This window comes from Metopolophium dirhodum, chromosome 8, assembly GCF_019925205.1.
Source record: "Metopolophium dirhodum isolate CAU chromosome 8, ASM1992520v1, whole genome shotgun sequence".
NCBI lineage: Eukaryota > Metazoa > Arthropoda > Insecta > Hemiptera > Aphididae > Metopolophium > Metopolophium dirhodum.
Genome location: NC_083567.1, coordinates 20,144,648 through 20,171,586, shown reverse-complemented (window position 1 = coordinate 20,171,586; position 26,939 = coordinate 20,144,648). Strand labels below are relative to the sequence as shown.

General features: G+C 30.8%; 2 protein-coding genes across 2 annotated transcripts in view; both read left to right on the top strand.

Annotated features, from left to right (window-relative positions):
• LOC132951362 (uncharacterized) overlaps positions 1-15,193 on the top strand; it is a 29,991-nt gene extending 14,798 nt beyond the window's left edge. Inside the window, exons 7-13 of the mRNA XM_061023178.1 lie at positions 304-510; positions 1,920-2,070; positions 11,601-11,752; positions 12,280-12,531; positions 13,304-13,510; positions 14,205-14,361; positions 14,953-15,193. Coding sequence (XP_060879161.1) covers positions 304-510; positions 1,920-2,070; positions 11,601-11,752; positions 12,280-12,531; positions 13,304-13,510; positions 14,205-14,361; positions 14,953-15,010 — 1,184 coding nt within the window. The 3' untranslated portion in view covers positions 15,011-15,193. The remainder of the gene's footprint in view (positions 1-303; positions 511-1,919; positions 2,071-11,600; positions 11,753-12,279; positions 12,532-13,303; positions 13,511-14,204; positions 14,362-14,952) is intronic.
• Positions 15,194-18,386: 3,193 nt separating this feature from the next.
• LOC132950982 (pancreatic lipase-related protein 2-like) lies at positions 18,387-26,895 on the top strand. Its single transcript, XM_061022628.1, has 7 exons — positions 18,387-19,348; positions 21,401-21,527; positions 23,708-23,859; positions 24,299-24,550; positions 24,660-24,875; positions 25,486-25,642; positions 26,331-26,895. The coding sequence occupies exons 1-7, from the start codon at positions 19,282-19,284 to the stop codon at positions 26,407-26,409; spliced, it is 1,050 nt and encodes a 349-aa protein (XP_060878611.1). The 5' UTR covers positions 18,387-19,281; the 3' UTR covers positions 26,410-26,895.
• The last annotated feature ends 44 nt before the right edge of the window (positions 26,896-26,939 follow it).

The following is a 26,939-nucleotide window of genomic DNA, read 5'->3' as shown; positions in this document are numbered from 1 at the left end:
GTAACAATTTGAATGCTGTAAAAAATAATAAGAAACGCAATTTAGATATTTAGAATTTTTATCAGTTCATATTAAATACTGGGTACCTATCAAGTGTTTTATATTATTATATTATATTACTACGATACAAAAATATTTGAATACTCAAAATTTGAACGAAATAGTAACTATTATAGTTTTTTATTTTTACTATCATTTAAGTTATAAATGTGTATGATAACGTCCATCATATTTCGGTATTTGTTCTAAATTTTTTTTGTATTGTGTAACCTAACCTAAAATGTATTTTATTGTATTGTATAGGTTTAGATCCAGCCGCACCTGGATACGAGATCATACCCGTTCATTTACCACACTTGAACAAAAAAGATGCCCTATTTGTCGACATTATCCACACTTCAGGAGGGACTATTGGCTACTATAAAAGTATCGGCCACGCTGACTTCTTTCCCAACTCCGGATCAGCGCCTCAACCAGGATGCTTTTCATTATTCAAATTACTAGATTTCAGTAAGTATTCTGTCAGTATGAAAAGGTGATTTGAGATAATGAATAATTATTTTCTATTGATATTATAGGCAGGGTTGGGCAGTATCTTCGATACAACTAACTTAGATACAATTGTATTTTGTATCGCAATACATTAATGCGATGACATACCTAATTCTGCTTTTTACTATTAAAATTAATATGTAATATAATTTAAAATGTATTTTAAGAATACAAGTTCAGATAAGTTTACTAGTCACAGGTGATTATCTGTAGGCTGTAGGTTGCTGGAAATTATTTTTCAACCCATTAGTTATATCTGGGACACGCACATTGAATGAGACTTTACATCTTTACTGTAGGTACGTCTGTAATTTGTACATGTTTAGTCTACTTTTCTCGTGACGGCGATAAAGTAGGCAATGTTTTTTATTATTTTCCTTGCCGTTCCCATTACTTAACAAAGTGGCCATCCCTACAATAATAAGTATAATTTTTAAAAAACCTGTGCCCTGTTCCTTTTTTCCGGATGAAATTATTGAACTGAAAATCATTGAACCGTTCAATAATTATTATTGTGTTATAGAATTACATTAAAAGTTTTTTGAATTTGGAGAATTTGAGCTGTGGCTCAACCCACATGTGCCTACCACATAAATACATAATACAATAATAATAATAATGAACCATAATATTATATCTGTTACCTACCTGTAGTTCATATTATATAATTTTATAACTGATAATTCTTATCCCAACAGAAACCAATTATACATTACTACATTAGTATTACCTACCTATATTAGTATTTGCCATTTGGTGATAAACAATAAATTAACCAAAATTATTATAAATAAATTAACCCGATAGAACACCAACTATAGCAGAGCAACAGACAGTGGCGTACGCAAGGGAAGGTTTCTAGGGTTCTGATCATAGACAAGAATACTAATAATCTTCTGCTCCCCCCCCCCCTGAAATTTCTTTTTTCTAAAAAAAATCTTATTTATACCATTTATTGATACACACAGATCAATTGTTGGTCATTTTAAATAGCTATAAAATAAATTGATGAATATGACAAAGACGTCGATAATCAGTGGTTTAAGGTTTTAGTTTGGTTTTGGTTGATTTAGAACATTGCGTCATTACTAAACGTCTACCATAATCTATGGTGTATCATCGTCCATCGGTTATTATAACGTTTATTACGGCCCGATGAGGCTCTATAGATGACCAGGTTAAACACTATAAATCATAAATGTAGACTAAATTTGATACTAACTATAATTTGTTAAATAAAAACTGTTTAGAAAATATAATAATGTAAATTATTTACTCAGGTAAAACCCTAACCGAACTAAAATCCTGCGTACGCTATTGGTAACAGATTTACTGATTAAGTAATCATAATATTGAATTTATTACAGTGCATTGTAGCCATTCAAGATCATATGAACTTTATGCAGACTCTGTGTACAATTATTTAGTTGCGATAAAATGTCCCTCATGGGATGATTATAAATCTAACAAATGTGAAAATAACACTCTTGAGTTTATGGGACACAACACATCATCCAGGTGAGATTATATACTTAAAAATAGATATTAGATACTATTGAACGATTGATGTTAAATAGTTAAATTTGTCATCGTTACCCACTCATGTTTGATCCAATTTAAGTAATTTTCTTATTAATCAAATTGTTAAGTAGGTAATAAATAAGTTAGCACTTAGCAAAAAGTAACATTTTACACATTATATAAAAATGGCTTGATTATTTTATTCAGCGTGTGAGACATATAACAATGCTTAATGTTTAAAAAAACATTGTTTATGGTATCAATTTATATTTTATTGTACACATGTGACCACAACATTCAAATAGTTAACATTTGAAACAATAAAAATTGAAAAAAGAAGAATAATTAATATATTGTTTCAATCTTTATATTATTTAAAAATCTTTATTTAATTATATAATTATTGTCAATTAGTAGGTGAATAAAAATGAAACTTGACAAACATTTAATTTTTTTTTTTGGCTTGATTAATCATGGAGTTTTTTTCATATGCTTGAGTATTTATTATTCATTTATCTGCGTACCAATCTGATCAATAATATCTGATAACGTTTTTATTTCTAGTGCTAGAGGTGATTTCTTCTTGAAGACTGGAAGCACCAGAACTTAAAATATACTAATATGTATAGTATATTTTATTGTATTCATTAGAAACATATAAATCGTAAATAAATATTTTCATACATCAAGTATAACATTATTATATATATGTATATGTAAACGTTTTTAATTTTCAATTTAAATAAAATTTATTTTTAGTTCAAGTCAAATGTTCTAATGTCTTACCTAGTTATAAAAAAAATGAATCAACATGTTTGTTATTATAATATATATATATAGTTTATATAGAGGAACTTGAGTCATCGTTTGTTGAAATCCATCAATTTTGATATTCATAAATCAGTATTATAAAACATATATTATAAACCTACCTACCTACACTCAAAAAATTAATTTATTAACACCAACTGGTTGATAATTTATTGTACATAAAAAATCTAGTAAAATGTCTGGTATACCGGGTTGTAATAGAACTATTATGTTTTTGTTGTTATAATTTGAAAAAATACTAATCCTGAAGGCAGTGGAAGGTTTACGTTTTCCCTGATTATTAGTGTTAGTCTTACTTGCCACTTGGCTCGTAATATATAAATATATACAATTTCGAAAATTCCGTGAAACACAATTATATTAAGTATAACATATAATGCTAGCTATATAAACTACACGTAAAATTATGCCCGAAAAACTCGCAGATATAGATAATACAGTTGCGGCGGCCGCGTTATTGATATTTTAGGGGATTCGGTACCGTGATTTTCTGTTTTTGTCTAACACATGCGTGAAATAGTATTTCAGTTGGGTTTTTCGCCAAACATTCCAATTGATCTATTAAAGCGATAAGAACTCTGAAAACAGATTTGAATTTGTCGTCAAGTCTACTTGTTATCGACTTTCCCACATGCCACATGTTTGATATTATTCCCCAAATTCCTATAAATGTCATATTAAAAAAAGTATTTAAAAATTGGCGTATTTTAATTTTTGGAGAAGTTAAAATCAAAAATGTGGGGAAGTCGATTTCAAGTAGACTTGACGACAAATTCAAATCTTTCCTAGAATACTTATCGCTTCATTAGATCAATTGGTATGATTGGCAAAGAACCACTCTAAAATCCTGTGTCGCGTGTGTGTTAGACAAAAACAGAAAATCACGGTATCGAATCCGCTAAGTACATTTTAGTTGAGATATTTTAAGAGAACAAGGTACCTAACGAATTTCATCGAGATTTCGATTTTTAAAAACGTGCGTCAACAAAAGTGAATTCGTACAATTGTTTCAATATTATTTGTTTTGCATACGATATAAATAACTCATTTTGTAATAATATTTGGAAAAATACTGATATTGTTAGGTGTAAATATGACATGTAAAAAAAGAAACCCATTTGAATCAATATTGGCTTTAATGAAAACGCATCTGACTTAATCTGTTTAGTCCATACATGCTTACATCCATCGTCTCGTTATTATACCTAGTTCATGTGTTGTCACTTTTTGTAATTTTTAAAACCAGTTATGATAAAACTAGGTAATGGTAATATTCAGTATTGGTAAATGTACATTTTCCCCCTGAACATTCCTCATATCTATATTTATTTTAAAACGTATAGGTATAACCACTAAACCACTACTAAATTGCTTTAGACAGTTTTGATATAAAAGCTTCACGCAATGCTCATGACAATGTAAGATTGTATAAGAATGTTATCTAATAGTATAAGCAACTGATTGGGTTTTGGACACAATTTTAGATTTCGATGTTACCCATCTAATTCAGCGAAAGTTTGTTTTTTGATTAAATTAAATTTCAACAGAAAAACATATTATTTAACAGATCTCTTTTGGGAGTCAAAAATACCAAACAATTATATTCATACAAAACTGACAATGGTACTGTAGGTAGTATGGCAACTTAATTTACTGACCCCAGACACGGATAAGATAATATGCGTATAAGGTACTCGTACTTATACCTCATATTATAATACTATAGTAACCCTAATAATTTTATACTGAGAATATTAATGGCTAATTTTGGTTTTTAAATAATATATTGAATCAACAACTTTCAGTTTTCTCTAATGTCGAATAGGTATACTTCAAATTTTAATCCTAGCTATATACTCACTATAACTAATTTTAAATAAATTCCGACCATTATTTTGTAACTACCTAGTTACACTATTGTCTATTACGTAATGTATACATAATATTTTGTTTAAGGTGGGTACATAATCATATTGTATAAAACACATCCAATACAATATAACCATCATGAGAGTCTACGATGATTTAAACAAACACACACCACATGCTCAAACCATTGATCACTTTAAAATAGACCGTATAATATTATATATAGGCATAGGTTTCGCAATCGATCGTGATATATGTGTAGGTATTTCAAGAATCGGACGTTTCGTTAAATTTGTTTGGTTGGTCTGTTTTGGCGACAGCAGCCGTCGCGCAGGTTGATGGCCACAATACTACTAATGAGTTGATTCGGACATACACAAATAGCTGGTTACCTACACACACGACCGTGGTTGCAGAGTAGATTGTCCTAGGCCCTTCTAAAAAAAAAAAAAACTACAAACTAATAATAACGTAATCACAAGATAATATTATTGTGCAAACGTTTGCGAGTAAATCTAATATTTAAATAGTTAATAATATACAAACAAGGGCGATGGTCAGCTACAACCACAATCCCGGTATAACTCCCAATATATTATATATATTATACATTATTTAAGTATAAACGCATATTATAGTCACAGTGTCGGACATTTTCGTTTTGGTAATATGAACGTGACCGCTCCAATAGTCCTGTTGTTTGTGTTCCAGTTATTCCATTACGGTCTGTATATAAAACGATTAGGACACACATAGACATAGGTACCTACTCAATTTCACGTCGGACAATATGTATATTATGTATCGGTAGACAGTAAGATAAGTTATCGTCGATAACCGTAATAATATTAGGGCGCTTGTAAATTGGGCCCACTTTGAGCAGGTAGTAGAAATATTATAGTAAATTGCGCCCGGAATTTTTTGGTTTCTAAAACAATCGGAAATATGGGCCATTGGGTTTTCTGAATTTGAAATATTTCAATGAAATTATGAAAAATATTTTCTCTTCGTTTAAACGTGTTTGGTTATACATGATTAGAAATATTATATTGATTACACACTTAGAAATAAAGAGAAACATATTATTTTTGTTGATTTATTGTTTCATATTTGTATATTCTACATGAAGTGCTGAAAAATATTCCTAGCATTATTCTGAGAGTAAAAACATTTTTTTTATGAATTTTAAATGTTTACATTTATGAATATTAAATAGTTGTATGCGGACAGTCAGTGATCCAAAAGATAATGGTTTGAAATAAAGTTGAAGTTAATTTCAACCAGTAAATGAAATAATAGTGTATATTTTCAGTAATATTATTAGGTGTACAAAAGTCATATATATGTGTGTATGTGACTGAGTGATGTGATTATGTGAAGCTGCTCTGGACTCTTTTATTTAACAATTAGATCATATTTTGTTTATTGTAAAAGGTTTCGATTCACGACTGTTATAAGAGTGGTTTATGTCTGTATACATTGTGAATATAATATAATAATATAATTATAATATAGTATAATATGCATTCACAGAGTCATGGCTCTCAACAATATGTTATGATGTTGAGTTGGTTTATGAGCTTGTAACTTTATAGTTAAAAGGCAATGTTTAAATTTGTTATATTATAGATTTGTAAAACAACTTATAAATTATATGTAAATATGTTACATATTTTCTGTGTTTCATATAACAAACAAACTTTTAAAAATGTTCATTTGGAATTTGACGACTATAAACTTTTTGATATAATAAACATTTTATTTTTATTTTTCATGGAAATGAAATATTTCAAGAAAATATATTTTATATATTATATATTTCATGAAATTTTAAAACCCTATTTACAATAGTAACTTATAATAATTGTATTACTAATTACTATTAACTCTATATAATATAATATAATATATTATATAATATATTACCTGATTTTGTATCATTAAAATGTTTAATTATTATTTACTGCATAAATTAACCTTCAACAAAAAATATTTAAAACGCCTAATTAATCCCATATTAGTTTATTTAAAAAAAATTCAATTTTTCCGTTTTAGATTCTGAGCGAAGCGATGAATGTATTGATTTTACAATGATGTGTTTTTTTTTTTGTGTCTGTCATCACCTTTTAGGACAGTAAAATGCTTGGATTTGCTTCAACACTAACTTTTCTGATAGGAAAGTGAATCTAGTTGATACTTTGGGAGGTCAAAAGTAAACATTTCCCAGTAGTTTTCAAAAGCGACGTAAATAACAAAAGAAAAATTAAGGAAAAACGGGAATTTTTACGCAAAATCTGTTTTCGAGAAAATCGAATTCGGTTTTTGGTGCAACTCTAAAACAAATGACCGTAGGTACATGACATTTTGACTGAATGTTTATATTAGCATTTTCTATACACCATAACATTTTACAAATATTTTGACTTATTTTGAGCTGTTTACGGACATTTTCAGTTTCCATTTTTTTTAGTTTTTTTTTTCTATAAATATCAATGAAATTTTATTTGTTGGTTAAAAAAGCTTGAAAATTTAATAGAAGGCTCCTAAGTTGTTGTTTCAAAGGCAGATGAAAAAAATTAAAAATCCTTAGTCACAGTTTTTATTTATAAGCATTTAAAGTTCAAAGCTTGACAAAATACGGAAAAATCACGAAAATTAGAAAATTATTTTGTGTTTGAGAATTTATAAAAAATTTTCTTTTTAAATCTAAGATTTGAAAATGTAATATAAGATTACTAAAAGTTAGTCTAGCTTTATCAAAAAAAAAATGTTTACAAGAAAGTCAAATTAAATTTTTATGAGCGTTTGAAATTTATATTTTTACAACATTTGATATTCACTCGATTTCTCATGTAACGATTTTCTTATTTTGTTGTAATTAAAAAACATATGACTGTAGATACATGAAAATTTTACTGAATTTTATTATTATTTATACTGAAAATATTTTGACTCTTTTTGAGCTGTTTACGGACATTGTCAGTTTTCAATTATTTTAGTTTTTTTTTCTATAAATATTAATAAAATTTTATTTGTTGGGTAAAAAAGCGTGAAAACTTAATACAAACCTCCTGATATTTTGTTACAATAGCAGTTGAAAAATATTAATAACACATAGGCACAATTTTTTTTTTTTATAAGCATTTAAAGTTCAAATTTTGACAAAATATATCAAATTTAAAATTTAATAATTATTTTGTAGTTAAAAATTTATAAAATGTTCAACTTTTATAGCTAAGGATTGAAAATTTAAAACAAGTTTCGACGTAAATAAGTAAATATATAAACTACTTTATTCACAATAATATCATCAAATATACTTAGTAATATCATAGGCCGACAGACCGTTTTCGCTCAGAATCGTTTTTCTTATAAAATGATATTATATCATTGAATTCAAATTTAACACCATCCATTACAGTGACCCACTTGTAACCTACTGTACAGCAAAGCGACATCCACTAACCCACCTATTTTATTATCTAATTTATTTATTTCAAGCAAACCAAAAAATCATTTTTGTAGGACAGTGATAGTCACTTTGTCGTGGTGTCCTCTGGGTATAATGCTAAATGACTATCATAAAAATAATATTTCTATTGGGTGCAATATTTACTATATAGACATTGATACCCGAAAAATTCCAGACGAAATTTACAATTTTTTCCCTTCGTTGGGCGCAATTTACGTTTGTCCTAATATTATACATTACTGTCGATCACGAACTGAAAAAAATAATTATAATATGATAATACTTAGAACTATTATTATAGATCAATGAGACTCGTTTAATACACGGTTATAGACCGAAGACTCGTTTAATACTTTTTTATAGATCGAAAAAATCATTTGAGTTTTTTATCCATCAAAAGGAAATTCTTTATATTGTGTCTTACTAGTTAGAAAAAAACATAATATATTCCATGAAATATAATATCGTTTTCGCATTTCAGCTCAGTTTCTAATATTCAAACGAAACGATGACGACGATACTTCTAATGAGATCAACGACACTTCCCGAGAAGAGATCAAACAGAGATATTTTGTCAATGGATCCAAGTTAGATTTCCTCTATTGGAACTCGTACGTACACACGAACTTCGACGTAGTTGTGTTTCGTTTCGATCTGTACATTATAATAATATCAAAATTAAACACATTAAAAAAGTCTACTAGGTACCAATATTAAATAGGTAGGTACTTTCTGTGTGAAACGAGAAATATTACAACACGTTATTTATTCATTTATAATTCTGTTGTTTGGTTTGTTTTGCCTTTTTCTAATAAGAGTATCGCTTCTATAGTGTCGCACACACACACACCGCTTAATAACCCTGGAAAATATGTTGAAAAATTGTACGACACAATACACATCGGTTTCAATTTTTATAATTTTGTTAATAATTGTTATGTTATGTAGGTACTTCGTGATATAATAATACATTTAAAAAACCTTTCACTGTTTTTAGTCTAGTTGACAGTAATATTTGTTGAATTTTAAAATATAATACATGATCAGTATTAAAATATAATATCAGTTCTATTGTTATAGGTAGGTACACAAATAAACATTATACATATGCTTACATCCCAATTACCAGGTGATTAATTTATCGCAAAACAGCGATTATTTAAAAAGTATTTATGTTTTTAAAAATATTTTTTTCACATGGCTTCAAGTTATTGAAAAAAAAAAACGTTTTTATTGAAAAACTATATTTTTAAATATTTTTATTCTTATAATTTTCTAAGTTTTTTACTTTTTTGAATCATAACAAACAATTTTAATTTCATCTTCAAAAGCAGAATTTTTTTCTGAGTATTTTAAAAAGGTACATAAAAAATTGAATTTAGAACGAATAGCTTATTACTTATTAGTAATAACTTATAAGTATTTAAAGTTTAGATGAGCGGAGTAATGTACCAACATTTTGAGGGGCAACTGCGTACCACTACTCCACTATCATCTAAACTTTCAAATATACTTTATAACTTATAAGCTACTATTTCTAAATTCAAATTTATGTATCTAAATACTTATATATACTGGATAAATATTCTGTTTGGAATATGAAATTAAAACTATACGTTGTCATTCAAAAAAATAAAAAACACTTTTTTATAAATGTTGTTTTTAAATGACTAGAAACCATGTAAAAAATGGTGGGTAAGTGGATGTCACTCTACTGTACAGTAGGTTACAATTGGGTCACTGTAATGGATGGTATTAAATCTGAATTCAATGATATAATATCATTGTATAAAAAAAACGATTCTAGGCGAAAACGGTCAGTCAGCCTATGATATTACCAAGTATAATAGATATTATTATTATTTGATATTATTTTGAATAAAGTAATTTAAATATAACCTATTTACATGGAGCCTTGTTTTAAATTTTCAATCCTTAGCTATAAAAGTTGAACATTTTATAAATTTTTAACTACAAAATAATTATTAAATTTTAAATTTGATATATTTTGTCAAAATTTGAACTTTAAATGCTTATAAAAAAAAATTATGCCTATGTGTTATTAATATTTTTCAACTGCTATTGTAACAAAATATCAGGAGGTTTGCATTAAGTTTTCACGCTTTTTTACCCAACAAATAAAATTTTATTAATATTTATAGAAAAAAAAACTAAAATAATTGAAAACTGACAATGTCCGTAAACAGCTCAAAAAGTGTAAAATTATTTTCAAAATTTTATCGTGTATAGAAAATGCTAATATAACCATTCAGTGAAATTTTCAAGTATCTACAGTCATACGTTTTTTAATTACAACAAAATAAGAAAATCGTTACATGAGAAATCGAGTGAATATCAAATGTTGTAAAAATATAAATTTCAAACGCTCATAAAAATTTAATTTGACTTTCTTGTAAACATTTTTTTTTTGATAAAGCTAGACAAACTTATGGATAATCTTGTATTACATTTTCAAATCTTAGATTTAAAAAGAAAATTTTTTATAAATTCTCAAACACAAAATAATTTTCGTGATTTTTCCGTATTTTGTCAAGCTTTGAACTTTAAATGCTTATAAATAAAAACTGTGACTAAGGATTTTTAATTTTACCTACGGTCATTTGTTCTAGAGTTGCACCAAAAACCGAATTCGATTTTCTCGAAAACAGATTTTGCGTAAAAATTCCCGTTTTTCCTTAATTTTTCTTTTGTTTTTTACGTCGCTTTTGAAAACTACTGGGAAATGTTTTCTTTTGACCTCCCAAAGTACCAACTAGATTCACTTTCCTATCAGAAACGTTAGTTTTGAAGCAAATCCAAGCATTTTACTGTCCTAAAAGGTGATGACAGACACAAAAAAAAAAAAAACCGCACACATTATAAAATCAATACATTCATCGCTTCGCTCAGAATCTAAAATATTTATACTTTTTGAAATAATGAGTGTTCAGTGGAAAAAGTATCACCCAGTGTTTATAAATAAAATTTGATCATTTTAACTGTAGATGCTAACCACAATAAATTAAATAAATCTTAAAAATTGTAGGACTCAAATGCCACTCACTACCGTCTAGTTTTTCAATAATTTTTCATAATTTGTTAAGACTAATCGAATAATTCTATAATATGATAGAATATATACGCCGGTTCGATCCGGTTTGATTCGGTTTGGATTAGTTATATTAAATAAATATTTCATCATTAATTCAATGTTAACATATTAATTTTTTTCTAAAAGTCATCTTTTATAAAATTGTAAGATATTCATTTTTAGATGTAATAAAATTATCATATTTTATTTTTAAGTTTACACTTTACAGTGTTTTTATAATAGACTATTTATTTATCCAAATAGTATTCTCGGAAATGATAAACCAATAGAAATTGAATTTGGTAACGAATCAAGTGTACTCGACTATTGGATTGACGATTTCCCTTTAAAAGTCATTACTCACGGATGGCTTGCTTCAGACGATAATTTCACTGGAGTGTTTACCATTAAAACCGGTACGTTGTATGTTAAGACAAGCCCGTTCGCACGATTTTGCATAATATCCTAAGAACCATACAGTACAAATGATAAACCATATTCAAATATTTAATTAATTATGAATTGATAAGGTGTACGATCAATAGTAAACTAATACAAAAATAATATGTACTATAATAGTACTGCAGATTATAATAATTATATACACATTTTTATACGTGTGCGAAGTTAGCTTCCCCCCCCCCCCCCACTTTATAAGACACTTTTCAAAATTAGAGTAACCCTATTTTCTCAATCTGTAACCATTTGTAACCAAGTTTTTATAATTTGTAACCTCATATTTTCCAAGCAATGGGTATAATTTCTCAAAGAAAGACTGGCCCCTCCTCCCCCCTAAGTCAACAAAATCGTCCTAAACAGTTTGTAACTTATTAAACTCAATGTGCGACTATTTGTAACCATTATCTGTGCTATAAGTATATAGGTGCAGCCTAACTATAAATTTTAATATACTAAACGATGGCTGTTTACATAATATTCATAGCGTATGTCGATGCTGGAGGGTACAACGTGATATCAGTGGATTGGAGCAATATCGCAAAAAATATCATCTATCACAAGCCGGCTATCATGACCGCGCCCGTGGGTAATGTGATCGCCGAGTTTTTGGATCGTATGGTCGCACACACAGGGACACAACCGTCGGACATACATTTAATAGGTCACAGTCTCGGTGCCCACGTCATGGGGTCGTGTGGTTCTAATTTTAAGTCGGGAAAAATCGGCAGGATCACCGGTGAGTAGAGTAGACGTATAATATTGTACTAATACAATGTTAAATAATGACCAAGCAATTTATTATTGTAATTTATAACCGAATGTTCGATCCCTACACAACACCACTCGAAGTAAATAATATTGATCAACGTTTAATTTATCAATGGGATCAAAAAAAAAAAAAAGTGACATCCGCGAGTCATGACGACCGACGCTTTGATCAAAAATGAATATTTTTCGATCAGTTTGTCAATATCAATTAAATTTAAGGGAGCCACTATAGATACGGAATTTCATTAAAAGCATTTTAAAATGCATTATTCAACAATCGACCATACGTGAACGTAGGTACTAATGTACTATACAATATGTATAGTGTATATTACTTTTACACAACTATAGTAAAAATACAATTCAAAATAAAATAATGTTAAAATATAAGGTTTTTTAATTATTGGAAAACGAGAGATTTTTTTGATTACAGCGTTTGGTGATTTCTTTGAATATTAATATAATTAGTTTTGGTTACGATTATTTTATTCGTGAAATATCTATTGAAACCTATAGGCATAATATTAAACCGGCAGTGTTCATTATTTATACTTATTAATTGTTACCATATACCAATATCTAGTACTCAATACATTTTTTCGCATATGTACCTTATTATGTCATACTATTATGTTACTTAATGTGCGTAATCGATCAAATAATATAAAGTTCAAATATACAGTTAACGTTAGCGGAATATATAATAATATAGTATTTTAAGACACCCCGATTTAATATAGGTCTCGATCCAGCCGCCTTGGGGTTCGAGTTTATTCCTTTCCAAAATGAACGGTTGAGCATAGACGATGCCGAGTTTGTGGACGTGATACACACGGCCGGAGGGACTCTTGGCGTTATGGAAAGTTTGGGCCACGCCGATTTCTATCCCAACGGTGGAAAAGCGCCACAACCTGGATATGATGTCTTGTTCAGGAAGATAGAGTCCAGTAAGTAAACACTATTACTATACGCTTGCCAGTTCTAAATGTCTAATAATGCATCGGGCACGTTGTCGACGAAAAACTTATTACAGTTTATCTAATCATGTGCGGCATCGCGCAATCAATAAACGATGAAAAACGATATTGTTTAGCCTAAATAAACTGTATATTTGTCCGGAGAGAGAGGCCGCCATCCCCCACCCAGGCATGGCAGACACTTACGGGTGCCCACTTAAAATTTCTGCCAAAACAAACACACGCGAGTTCAAAACCTACAGTACCCTCCCCCACAGTTCCACAGGCTAATGTACTCAGTAGTCGAAGCCTCACCCCCCCCCCCCCAAAAAAAAAATAAAAAACTGTTTATTGTTATGATAAGCCTTTTTGTAATAATTAACAAATTAGTTTCGTATTTGAAAAAATATATATTATATCAAATCTAAGAAATTATTGCAATATACAATTAAATATTTTGATGCAATGCTAATATTATGGTAAAATATGTTATGTAACTGCCTTTACACAAAATAAATCGTACAAACACATTTTACCTCTCAGTCACGAAAATGTGCACGTATTAAAATTAATGTACCTACATAATATGTACAATTGTTTTAAATGTTGACAAAGTAAACGTATAGAAAATAACACATTAAATACACGTTACAATAATATTATACTATTATTGAATTGATCACAGTAATTGGCAGTCATTCGAGAGCATACCATCTCTATGCTGACTCAGTGTACAATAGAAAATCTTTGGTCGCGACACAATGCAATACGTGGTCGGCCTTTAAGTCGGACGAGTGTGTAAACAACTCTAAAATTCTGATGGGACACGACGCAATAATCAGGTGAATATATTATATCCGAAATGGGCATAAGCTGTCGGAATCCCAATCTATAATGGTCAATAATTATTGCAAATAATTTAATTTTAATCGTTGATCCAATGTACCTACCTAAATTACTTTTTTAGTGAGAATTGTAAACATTTCAAATCTATACATTTACCTACCTTGTCGTATACTAATTATATAATATGTTTGATACTATCATAGGTCACAAAATATACTTGCATTAATAATCAATATGGTACTATTTTTCATTATATAGAAATATTGTTTTAGTATTTTTATCACGGCTATAATTGTTGAACGATGATAATTAGCAGGTAATACATGCCGGTACCTAGATTGTTTAATAAGCAAGTATATTTAGTATGTACCTATCTATTACGTATTAACTAATAATTCTGTTTTTGAATAATTTGGAACAAAATAATAACCAATAAATTCCAATCGGTTGTACAAATCGAAACAGTAACTTAATGACAGTTATTTGACGTGATTTGTTATTAAAATCAGTGTTTTTTGTATTTTTATACCTAAGCATATACTTTGTGTCAATAAATCTAATCACTAATTAATGATGCTATTCTCTAGTGCTCAGGGTGATTTCTACTTGAAGACCAACCAATCAAGTCCTTTTGGTATTTATTAAGCTTATATATTACTACCTATGTAATATAATATTATAACCAACATGCACTAGATATAATATGGATAAGTTCAAACTTCAAAACGTCATGTCATATTATAATAATCACTTGTAGAGGTACATGCGATAAATACAATTTTTTTGTTGTAGCTTGTACGTATTTATACACTAATAAACAAACAAACAATATTTATTCATATAATATTATGTATTGGTTATTTAAATTCTTCGATCCAAGACAATTAATTAACGAAGTCTTAGCCCTTATGTATTATAATATATGCTGCTGTAGCCAAGCATGCTCCGCACTTGGTCAATAATTATTGTCAAGGGATGAATAGGACCTCATCGTTGACCTACATTCATTATTCGAATATTGTTATTGTCCCCTGCTATTACCTACAAGAGTCATATACTGTACAACGAATTCTTATTAAAAATAAATGAATACACGACTTTAGAACATTTTTTGGTACGATACTCGAGTGGCCCCAATAAACGCTATAGCCATTTTTAACAGGTAAGTTGGTCATAGTTACTATAATTACTATGAATTACATGTAATACCTATACCTATTACTTATAAGACATTAGTTCTTCTATATTCTAACCTAGAATGTATACCTATGAAGTTAGGTTACATTGTAGAAATGTACGAGATTGATTTGTATTTAAGGTTTTTAGAACGGTGGATTTGAGACATTATTTATTAAGAAGAGTGGACAAAACTGACTATTTTTATGAGGCTCTTATAATTTGGTGAACGTGTGATTTTTATTCAGAAGTGATTTTATTCCTCTCCATCTTAAACAATTTTTTCGATTTTTTATGATCCTTCCAAATTACTACCTATATAATATAGTCCTAAATATAAAAGTTTTAAAATATATGTTTTATATGTTGGTTATACATTAACTCAAAATTAGGTAACATTTGATGATATAGGTACAACTAGTAATACGTACCTATACAAAGTTTAAATAGGTAATGTAATTTTTACTACCTATAAAACATTCAAATTTAGACAGTTGCCTAATTTTTAAAATAATATTTATTAAACCCTTCTACTAGAAATGTATTATTGTTATTTAAAAAAAAAAAAACATAACAAATAACAGTTGTAGTTAGCAAATACTTAAGATTGCTGTCGTGAACGCAAGGGAAACAACACGGGTAATTCATGCAAAATAAAACACGTTTATCAATTTAAAATAATTATCATTGAAAAACTGTTATGGGTGATGTGACTTTGATAGTCAATGACAAGTTTCAACAGTTAGGTGTTATAAGAGTCTAAAGTTACCATACGTTACTTTTTAAACGGGATAGTCCCGTTGTCGGGACGATAAAATGTCCTGTTTTCAAAAAGTAGACTAAAAATAACGTACCTAAACATGTTTGTTGATGAATAATTTTTACCATCTATATTATATTAATTCTACAGAGCGAAAAACTTTTTTCTCCGATTTTTACACTTATGGTGCACAAGAACAAACGTGACCAGGGAATAATAAAATAAAAACATTAATATAGCTTAAAGTATCTCTAGATATAGAAATTTACAGTCTCTGATCCGAATCGTTTTTCATCGTTTACAATGATTTATCGTTGAATTCAAATTGAACAAAATATTCGTCATACAGTGACCGTGACCTACTCGCAATGGTAACGAGTTACACGCTCAACGCCTACTGTACAGCAGAGCGACTTCCTTGATTTTTTTTAAATTTTAATGTGAATAAATTATAATTATTTATACTACCTACCTAGCGCAATGGAAGGCAAATAAACGAATAATGATTTACCCTTATTTCTATGAACAGAAATATTATCATTTATGCCTGGTTGTACTAAAAAAAATGTATTGTTTTAATGACCCATTCAATTTTAATAGATTAATCGATTGATTGTGCACATATTACTTACTAATCATATTTAGTACTTAATAATAAAATGTTTTATTAAATTTATTAATATATTAAATGTTTAGTGAACGTTTGTGCTACATTCATGCTACTAGGTATTATTGCAGGCTGAAGTAAGATTATAATGGTTACAGTTTGTCATTATTAAATAACAATACTTTAGTTGTAATGAAATAATATGATAAGTTATAACTATCTAGTTTAAAGACAACAAAATAATTATCTTATGATTTCTGACAAAAATAAATCGAAATGTTTAAATTTTTTTACCGAAATTAACATATTGTAAGGAGTAACCACGATTAAAGATATCTTATTAATCGTGGTAGTAACCGAATAACAACACGGTAATTGGTTGGTTATCTAAATGTTTATACTGAATTTGACCCTGCCAGAACTATGACTTGTACATATTCAAATAATGAAATTTTTCAAAAACTGATTTTTGGAATTTTTAGCTATTGTAAAGTCCATATTTTCAAAATTTTTGTACTACTTATTGAGTGTTCAATGGAAATAAAAATGTCCGTTTTTCAAATAACAACCCCTCGCCTTACTTGTACTGTAAATTATTTAGCTGATATCTTTTCTGAAAATGTTGACGTTGGTATCAAAATCAAAATTAGGACGAGTAGTTTTTTAGTTACTTAACTTTCTGATCTAGATATAATTGGTCCATGATAATGGGTGTGGATGTTATAGAGGTGTTAGGGGGCTGTGATAATATATCCATGTTATATTATTCTATTGCAATATTTATAATCTTTAAAAATCTATAAAAGTGGCCCATGCATAATAAATATTAGATCCAGTATCACTTCTATTTCATTTAATATTGAAAAATCACTTTTAAGGACTACTATCCTTAATTTAAACATTTGAATGACTAAAAAACTATTAGTACGAATTTTGAATTAGGTACATGTTAAAATTTTGGAAAAAAATATGTATTAATTTACAGTAAAAAGTGGAATCTCATTTTAAAAACAAGAGTTTGTATCACAGCCGGACAATCCTTAAAGTATAGAAGAAAAAAATCTCAACAATTTGAATACCTATACTTAAAAATTCGAAATTCGTATAAATTCATTATTAAATTAAAAACGGGGATGTGAGCATGCTCGGTGAATCACCTGATCGACAAAACGCGTCTTTCAAAATAATATGATAATCGCAGTATCGCACCGTCAATTAAAAATAATTACTGCAACGCGTAATGTATGTCGACCGTACGAACATACATAATATAATAGACACATAGCCGAAACGATTTGGATAATTAATGAACGCCAGTTTCAGCAGTAACTGCTGTCTCAGACCATTCAATTTTTAATAATCATTTATATATTATTATTGCTATAATTACGGTATAATATTATTATAATTTTCTGTCGATAAGCTGAGGTAATAATATAATTTTCTAAACAGTCGGCGAAACCGTCGTGTCGATAAGCTGTCGGGCGTTTCTCGTTTTCGCAGTGCGTTACCATTTTTTTATCAACACCTACCTAAGCTTACGGTTTGCCGGTCGAGTGTGGTATAATATTATTATTAACACCATCGATTACCATAATAGTAATAATAATTATTACTACGATAAACAGACGCGGAAAAAAGAAAATCAGCCGAAAATAATATTTCGTGCCGCCCGAACGTCATGCCACACGTCGGGTGGTGTTCCATAAGGATATGCTATAATATCAAATCGAGTTCAGCAAACGCCGAGGAATGATATGATAATTACCGTTGTAATAATAATAATTGTCGTGTTATTATCAATCGTTCTGCGCATCGCGGTAATGTGTGAAATATTATATTATTACGCTTCGTACTCTACACCGCACACGTCGCGCAAATGTGTCGTACCGCGTAAAATCCGACCGAGCAGTGCCTACCTACACCGATCCGGCCCGCAATAATGTGCCGAAACAGTAAAAATAATTACAATAATAATGGAATAATAATAATGGTACATCGTTCGAACGTGTTTTCGCCCATTGTATCGCGTTCCGTCGGGTTTTAAGTGACGAATGATACTGCTGCAGCACTATAACAATAATATACAGACCGCCGAACCGTTTACAATATACCTCTATATAAGTAATTGTTGCCGTTGAACCACGCTGACGGGCGGCGGCGTGAGCAAAACGATTGTTATTAAAATAATAATAATAATATTTTTTTTCGAAAAACAACAATAACGACGACGACGACGACGACGAAACCGATCGCGCACAGCAGTCCGGGCTAGAGCCGTCGCTTTTCGCGAGCGCAGACACACACACATTCTATAGATGGTGTATTATCGGATCCGATTTTCGAAAACACTTGTTGCTATCGCCTCGTCAAATGCGCCGAACGATGCTGCTCATCATCACCACGACAATCCTCGCGCTCGTGGTCCAACAGAACAACGGTAAATTGGTCTAAAACTACGACGGGTCAAAGAGAAAAATAATAATGTAAACTCGCGTCATATTATTACGCGTAGACGATGATGATGGTCTGATAAATTCAGGGCCGTACTAGGTATAGGGTCCAGGCGGTCCAGCCCATTACCCCAGATATCGGCCCTACCCTGACCCTGAAAGGCTTAATCAGCCGGGAGCTGGATAGGGGGCTTAGTCTACAAAATATTAACCCCCTTGAATAATATACTTGACAAATTAAAGATAGTGATATTTATGATTTATTCGTTATAGAAACTGGAACCATATAACTTTGAAAGTTTGATGACACGTCCTATGTCTCGTTTAAATATATAATCCTGTTATGTTTACGTCGCATCACATACAGTACGTTTATGTTCCGATGTCCTGTACGACGTAATCGTACCACTTACAAGGCACCGGTTCAAAACGCAACCAAGGACAGCGGCCCACTAGGACGTAGTAGACCACTGGGCCGGTCCGCCCCTGCTCGTAATAATCGTACCGAAACGTCTTAATCACTACGCATTGTTGTCGTATCAATTATAGCTTTGACCGCTCGGTTTCGGAGCGGTATACCGATTAGGTAACAACACGCGGTGAATTAATTTCAGTTTTTGATAGGAGGGGGGGGGGGGCAAAAGTTTTGACCAGCCCGCGTAACTGAACAGAAAACCCGTTCGCAACTTAATTTCCGCTAACATTTTATAAGCTACAATGCAATATTCCCGTCTCACAGAACTTTGTATACGTGTCGTGGTCGTAAGCAAAAAATAGCATCATTTTATAGCAAAAAAATACATTGTGGGCTATAATAGTAGTATTAGGTACCTACTTCTGTAATAACGTAAAATTAGATAAAATAAAAGTGGCGTCATTTTAGACTTGTTTATATTTGTCAAACAAATTAAATTTAAATAGGTACCAAACACACGACTGCAGCTAAGACTTATCTAAGATTAACCTAACCTAACCCGAAAAATCGAAAAATATCAAGTAATCATACAGATTGTAACGAAAAGACCGGAAAAATAAAAATAAAAAATTGGTACTATAGTTGAACGTATAGCGAAAGTAAGACACTTGCTAAGATTTCGAATACTTGTATTTAAATACTTTTTCATTGTATTTTATTTATTTCTGAATACTTTTTTTTCTTTTTACCGTCGTATTTCAACGAACATGCTTTTTGTTTCATATATTAAAATTTTAAAAATTGATCTTAAAATAATATTTTATAAAGCTTCGCAAATTTATTAAGATTTTATTGAATACACATATGACTCAATACCTAAAAATTAAATCTACATTACTGAAGTTTAACTTTACATTATAATAGCTGGTATGTGACATCTGAAATCCTTGAACCAATAATTAAAGAATGTAGTTATTAATTATTTAATTTAAATATTTATAATAATTATAATAATTAACTATTTATAGTTAGGTGCATACCATACTCCCGTTCTTTAAAAGTAAAAACTAACATGATTAATCAAATGACTGGCATCAAAGCAAACGTTTCAATTTTAATTTAGTTTTAACTTTAGACGACCACTGAAAACTAAATACTTTTCCAATATCGTACCAATCGTATCTATAACTCATGCTTTTTATGCGACTCAAAAACATAAATCACACATTCCCGCACTCATTAGGGTATTAGGTAATAATAATATATGATTTAATTAGTATGCATTGGATCGTACAATTTTAAATAATCATAAATAGGTACATTTTTTTTATATTTGTTGCTGAATCGCCTGCACGACCCGAATCATCTTGAATCAATGATACTTTTTTTTCGTTTCTATGAAAGTTGTTGTTTTGACTCGTTCCCGTTGATATTATATATACATTATTAATAACTATAGCATTAAAATCGAGATTAAAAGTGACATTAAAAAATCTTAAGAGCTGGCCCTCTACCTCGACGGAATCAAATATTTAACGGATTTTGCTGTACTCGTATCTTTACTTTACCTAATATTTGTTATGACATTTTCTCAGCATTCAATATGTGTGTTTGTCCGCTCTAGCATGTTTCGTGAAGAGTGCTTTGCGTTTTGTCCAAAAAGCAGTCGTCAGATGGGATGGGTTTGATGCAAAATACTTACAAACGTTGTCCGTCAACGATAAAAACGTGGACATCAAATACTGGAATTCGTATGTAACACCACAACGTAATAATAATAATAATAATAATAATAATAGTATTGTAACATAGTATAAGCCAGTGGTTCTTAAACTTTTGAAGTACGCGGACTCTCGGTATAAGACTTTTTCAAACCACGGAACGTCTTCCTAATAGATCGTCTTTCGATTAACTTTTTTCTATACAATTTTTGTACGATAAATCTCAATCACAACACCAATAATTGTTCATGGTCGGAACCACCGATAGCGCCGCGGACTTCCGGCATGAGTTGCGTAATGGACCCCCGGAGTGAGCTGGTTGCTGTCCACAGCTTAAGAACCACTGACATTAATCAGTGGCTCCGAACACTATATTCAATATCGAATGGGAAAAATTCAAGGGTGGTTAAATGTACATACAAATTAGGAATAAGCAACTTGATTATTGATTCTTATTATTATATTATCTGTCACTTATGCGCTATTCAGTACGCGGGACATTCTTTTTAAAAGTACCTAAAATTGTGTAAGATAAAATATACTTCGGTGCCACTGAACGTCACTTTTAAGCATATTATATTGTCGTTGTTAAGTACTCGCTAAAACGATTTTTTTATGATTGGTTATCGACTTATCGTAAAGATAGCCAATCATACAACAGCGTAAACAATAATTCCATATTATGTCGACACGGTGAAAATAAAAACAGTGACGCTGAACCACAAGAACCATCACGGGTGTGTGAAACTGCACAAGCTATTTTGAGCGATGATCACTCAGACAAACGCGATTCGTGATTTATATTCTGTAGATGGATTATTTATTTTAATATAATCGACCAACTTCGGCGACATTGAGATTGAAAAATAATAATTTCGTTATCAGTTTCGTTGATGACCAGTGTCAATTATTGGGTATTCGTTTGATTATGGTAAAATTCAATTATTGATTCACGTTCGAACGCGGTGACAAAGTGACATACAATTTTGATTACATTGAATAGGCTAGGTACCCACTGAATAATTAGTACGCCTAAGCTTACTATATCAAAACGTGCGTCGGCGCAATTCCAATAATCACTAATGATCAACATTTAAGTACAGTATCGCGAATTGGATGTTAAAATCTCCAGATAAATAGTAGGTTTTCTCGGCCCATCATTTCAGACGAATAAAATTTGAAAAATGCATGTTAATAATTATGTAAATTAGCATTAAGAATATTATGAATGTTTAAATTAAAAAGTTAAAGTCAAGGGGGAGATGTGGTATCACTGTAATTGATTACCAGTGATAATCATAATATAACCTTATTTTAAAATATCAAAAACTGTATCTTCACAATTATATAAAATATAATATAACAATGTGTGACTGTGTAATTAACAATGTTCTCTTTTTAATTTAATATGTTATAAAATAAACGACGTATAATATAAACAGGTTGCATATAGTGTTTGGAATTATCTAGATAAAATTATTTCTTTAACCATCTTATCTAGATAAAAATAAATAATTCATCTAATTATCTCATCTAGATAAATGTAATGTTTATCTGTGGTAATTATTGTGGTGATCTAGATAAATAATATAATAATAAGAATATTTTTAAATACTGAAATAGCCAATAATTTACGAGAACCGAGTAGTCCAAATTCCAATATTATTATAGTTAAAAAAAGAAATGTTGACTAAGATATTGTCAGTTATATTTTGTTATTTTATTTTTATTCAAGTTGTATTAAAAATAAAATTTTATTTTATTTTAGTTGAGAAACGACATTAAGGATTTATTAATTAATAAATATTATCTAATTAGTAATAATTACTAATAAATTACATTATTTCTAATATAATTTAAAAAACATTATCTATTTTTTTATCTCGATAAATGTATGTGTATTTTTATCTTTATCTAGATAAAAAAAAATGATGTTATATTTTATCTTAACTAGATAAATTTCGAATGAATTATCTGTTATCTTATCCAGATGATTTTTTGGTTATCTTTTCTAACACTGGTTGCATATTAAAATATATAGTTAGGTCTAGGTATTAGGTAATATTATTATAATATTAAATCAAAGCTGCAAATAATTATTATATATCGTTTCTGAAATAAGTATTTTTAATACAATATAGAATTATAGATATGAGAAATGTGTTTGTATCGATATAGAAGTTAAGATTAATCGCGGCTTTCGGTTTTAGGAAACTCGGCAACCATAAATCTATAAAAATAAGGTTCGATCACGAGTACGAATTGTCAGAACATTGGATTCCGGATATGCCTTTAAAAGTGATCATACACGGATGGCTCGACTCCATCATACACGAGGATGGCGTGTCTTGTATAAAAACAGGTTAAATTTATTTTGAAAAAAAAAATGTTTATACCAATCGATTTGTCGTGGACACGCAAACACGTGTCGTAATAAACTGATATACATTTTTCTTGGGCATCGTATCTATAACACTAATATTAAGTGTATAAATACGTTATTGAGAGCCCCCAAGGAATGCGCTCCCTGGTAGACATATTATACCAACCGGCGTTCGCTGAGGAAAGTCTGCCAGGTCGCGGGGGTTTAGGCATGACGCCATTGATGTTTAACTACGTTTTATGTCAATGAACGATGAGGGCCGGAGGAGAAGTAATGCTAACGCGGTTCCTCCTCTTTCCCTCGATGAACTCGAAAAAAAAAGTGTACAAATACAGCTGGCTCAGAGGGTGATTCGGGGTGCGAATTTAATATTATATTATGTGCCTGTATGTATATATTTGATATTTTTCAAAAACAGCTTACTTAAACGTCGGCGGATATAACGTGATAACCGTGGACTGGGGCGGCATAGCGGGATTCCGGAATTACATGTTGCCGATGTTGATGACGTCAAAAATAGGCGCCAGACTGGCCAAGGTGTTGGACAATATCGTGGACCTCGGAGTCGTCGAATCGGCGGACATACACCTGATCGGGCACAGTCTAGGGGCCCACATCGCCGGCGTGTGTGGGTCCCTGATGAAGTCGGGGTTGATCGGCCGGATAACGGGTGAGCGATGAGCAGCGGTCGACGTTATATTAATATTATTATTATGACTGCAGTGCAGTGCAGTGGTCGGTCTTCGGACGAGGATTTAGAAAATCACGTCTCGTCTTAGGTCTTGATCCGGCAGGACCGGGCTTTGAGTTTGCAAAGCTGCAGAAAAAAGGGCTGAAGAAATCGGACGCTCTGTTCGTGGACGTTATCCACACGTCGGGTGGTTCCACCGGCATTTATCACTCGGCGGGGCACGCGGACTTTTTCCCGAACGGCGGCAGCGTGCCTCAACCGGGCTGCTACGACGGTATGAAGCTCGAAAGGATAATCGGACTAGGTGAGTAGTTACCTATATTGTAATATGTAATATGTATAACATGACGGAAACGTGCTTGCGAAAGGTAACCGTGGTAATTACCGTTAGACGGTCTAAGATTGTCTTAGATTGTATGGGCTAATCCAAATAGTCAGTTTCATTCGGTTATTAGTTACCGTGTTAAAAAGTAAAGCGGGACTTTAGGAACGTTCGTGACGTGTGCCATGCGCATAACGGATTAATATCAGGGCTTAGCACCCGGGTAGCAGTAGTCTAGAAAAAAACACAACTTCTGAAGGCTGAGCAAATAACAAACAATTGTAAAAATTAAAAAAAAAGAAAAGATTTATGTTATTTATAATAAAATATAAATTCCTAACACGAATGCGCAACATTGGTTTTAGACCAATATAGCGGATACCTTTCAATAGCGGACTTTTCTGACCAACTACTTACAAACTTTCTACAATCTCAACTGTCTGAATAGCGGGCACCTCCGAATAACGGACGAAACTTCTGCGACTGAGACTTGAGAGTGTCCGGTATTTAGAGGTTTCATTGTAATACCAAATGATTGTGCACCGCGTTCCGTCTTTACCCGCGGACAATTATCTTTTTTTTTTTATCGCAGTTGGATGTAGCCACTCGAGGGCGTACATGCTGTACGCCGATTCGGTGTACTACCCTGGTACGATGATGGGGTACAAGTGCCTGTCCTGGAATGATTACGTGAACGACGACTGCGACAGTGACGACAAAACGCCGATGGGACACAGCGCTTCGCACACGTAAGTGGAAACCACAAGACGTTTAATAAAATATCTATTCCTTAGATAACTCATAATCTATAATATTATATTATATAACGTATACGAGGATATTGGTATATCTGCATAGACAGGACCGTTTTCAATAAAAGTGATATCAATATAGATTCCTGAGCCTGTATAGTGTGGGGTTTATATCTTATTGACATGTCCTATGGCTGGGGGGGTCGTTCTATAATGTTGTGCGACACGGAGAGCGTTACTGTGACGTCATCGTGTCGAGGCTGGGAGCCAAAAATAATATTCTATTTTTCTGACTGATTACACGTTACAATTGCTATGACAACCAAACTTAGAAAAGATGAAGTTCCTAGGTTGCCCATACCAACCGATGATTAGGTTACCACTGCAACTTCCTTATACTTTTTTAGATTCATCGCTACGATGAATGTATTAAATTTACAAGACATATATAATAGGTACATTTACCGATGTACCTACATACGGTGTGGATACTTCTTGATTTTTTTTCCACCCCTATAGGTCGCTATAGAGCGACACACACATGAATTTAGTTTTGGCTAAAACAAATACATTCTACACTCCACTCAGAATCCTGTTAAGTTTTATAAATTTTGCCATATATAGGTATACCTAAGTAACAGCTATAAAACAAAAAATGCATGAGTGAAATTTCTATTGTTTTCAGGGCGAGAGGTGATTTCTATTTCAGGACCACAAGCACTTCTCCTTACAATGATCCGGATGCACCGAAGGAAGACCTCTGAAGTTATATCCTCTTTATATTTCTAACGAGGCGAAGTCGTCACCGTGTACAGGACATGAAGGAATTCCATTTGTTGACATTTAAGTTAAGATTAACAGCAATCTCAGCAATATTAATTTGTAATTAACACCAAGAATAAACTATTAATATTTTTATGTTGATTTTCAACGGACCTAATATTTTAGTCGTGTGATAAATCGATTTGACTTATTCTTAATATTGTGTTATTATTATTCATTATTTTTAATGTAATTTATAATGTTTATTGTTTAAATTAAATTATTTAAATTTCTGTTATTTTTGTTAAAAATATTTTGTGAATTTACACAAGTTGTTAATAAATGCGTGTATAAAGAAACTTAGTTCGGATTTTAATACATTCAGGAGACTTAGCACAGTCTCATTTTACGTTCTAGTGCAGTACGTGACCAGAAAACTTGGGACGCTACGCATTATAAAATAAATGGTCGCACGAATAATAAATTTATGTATGGATTATTTTCTTTTACAAACATTACTATTTACATTTGT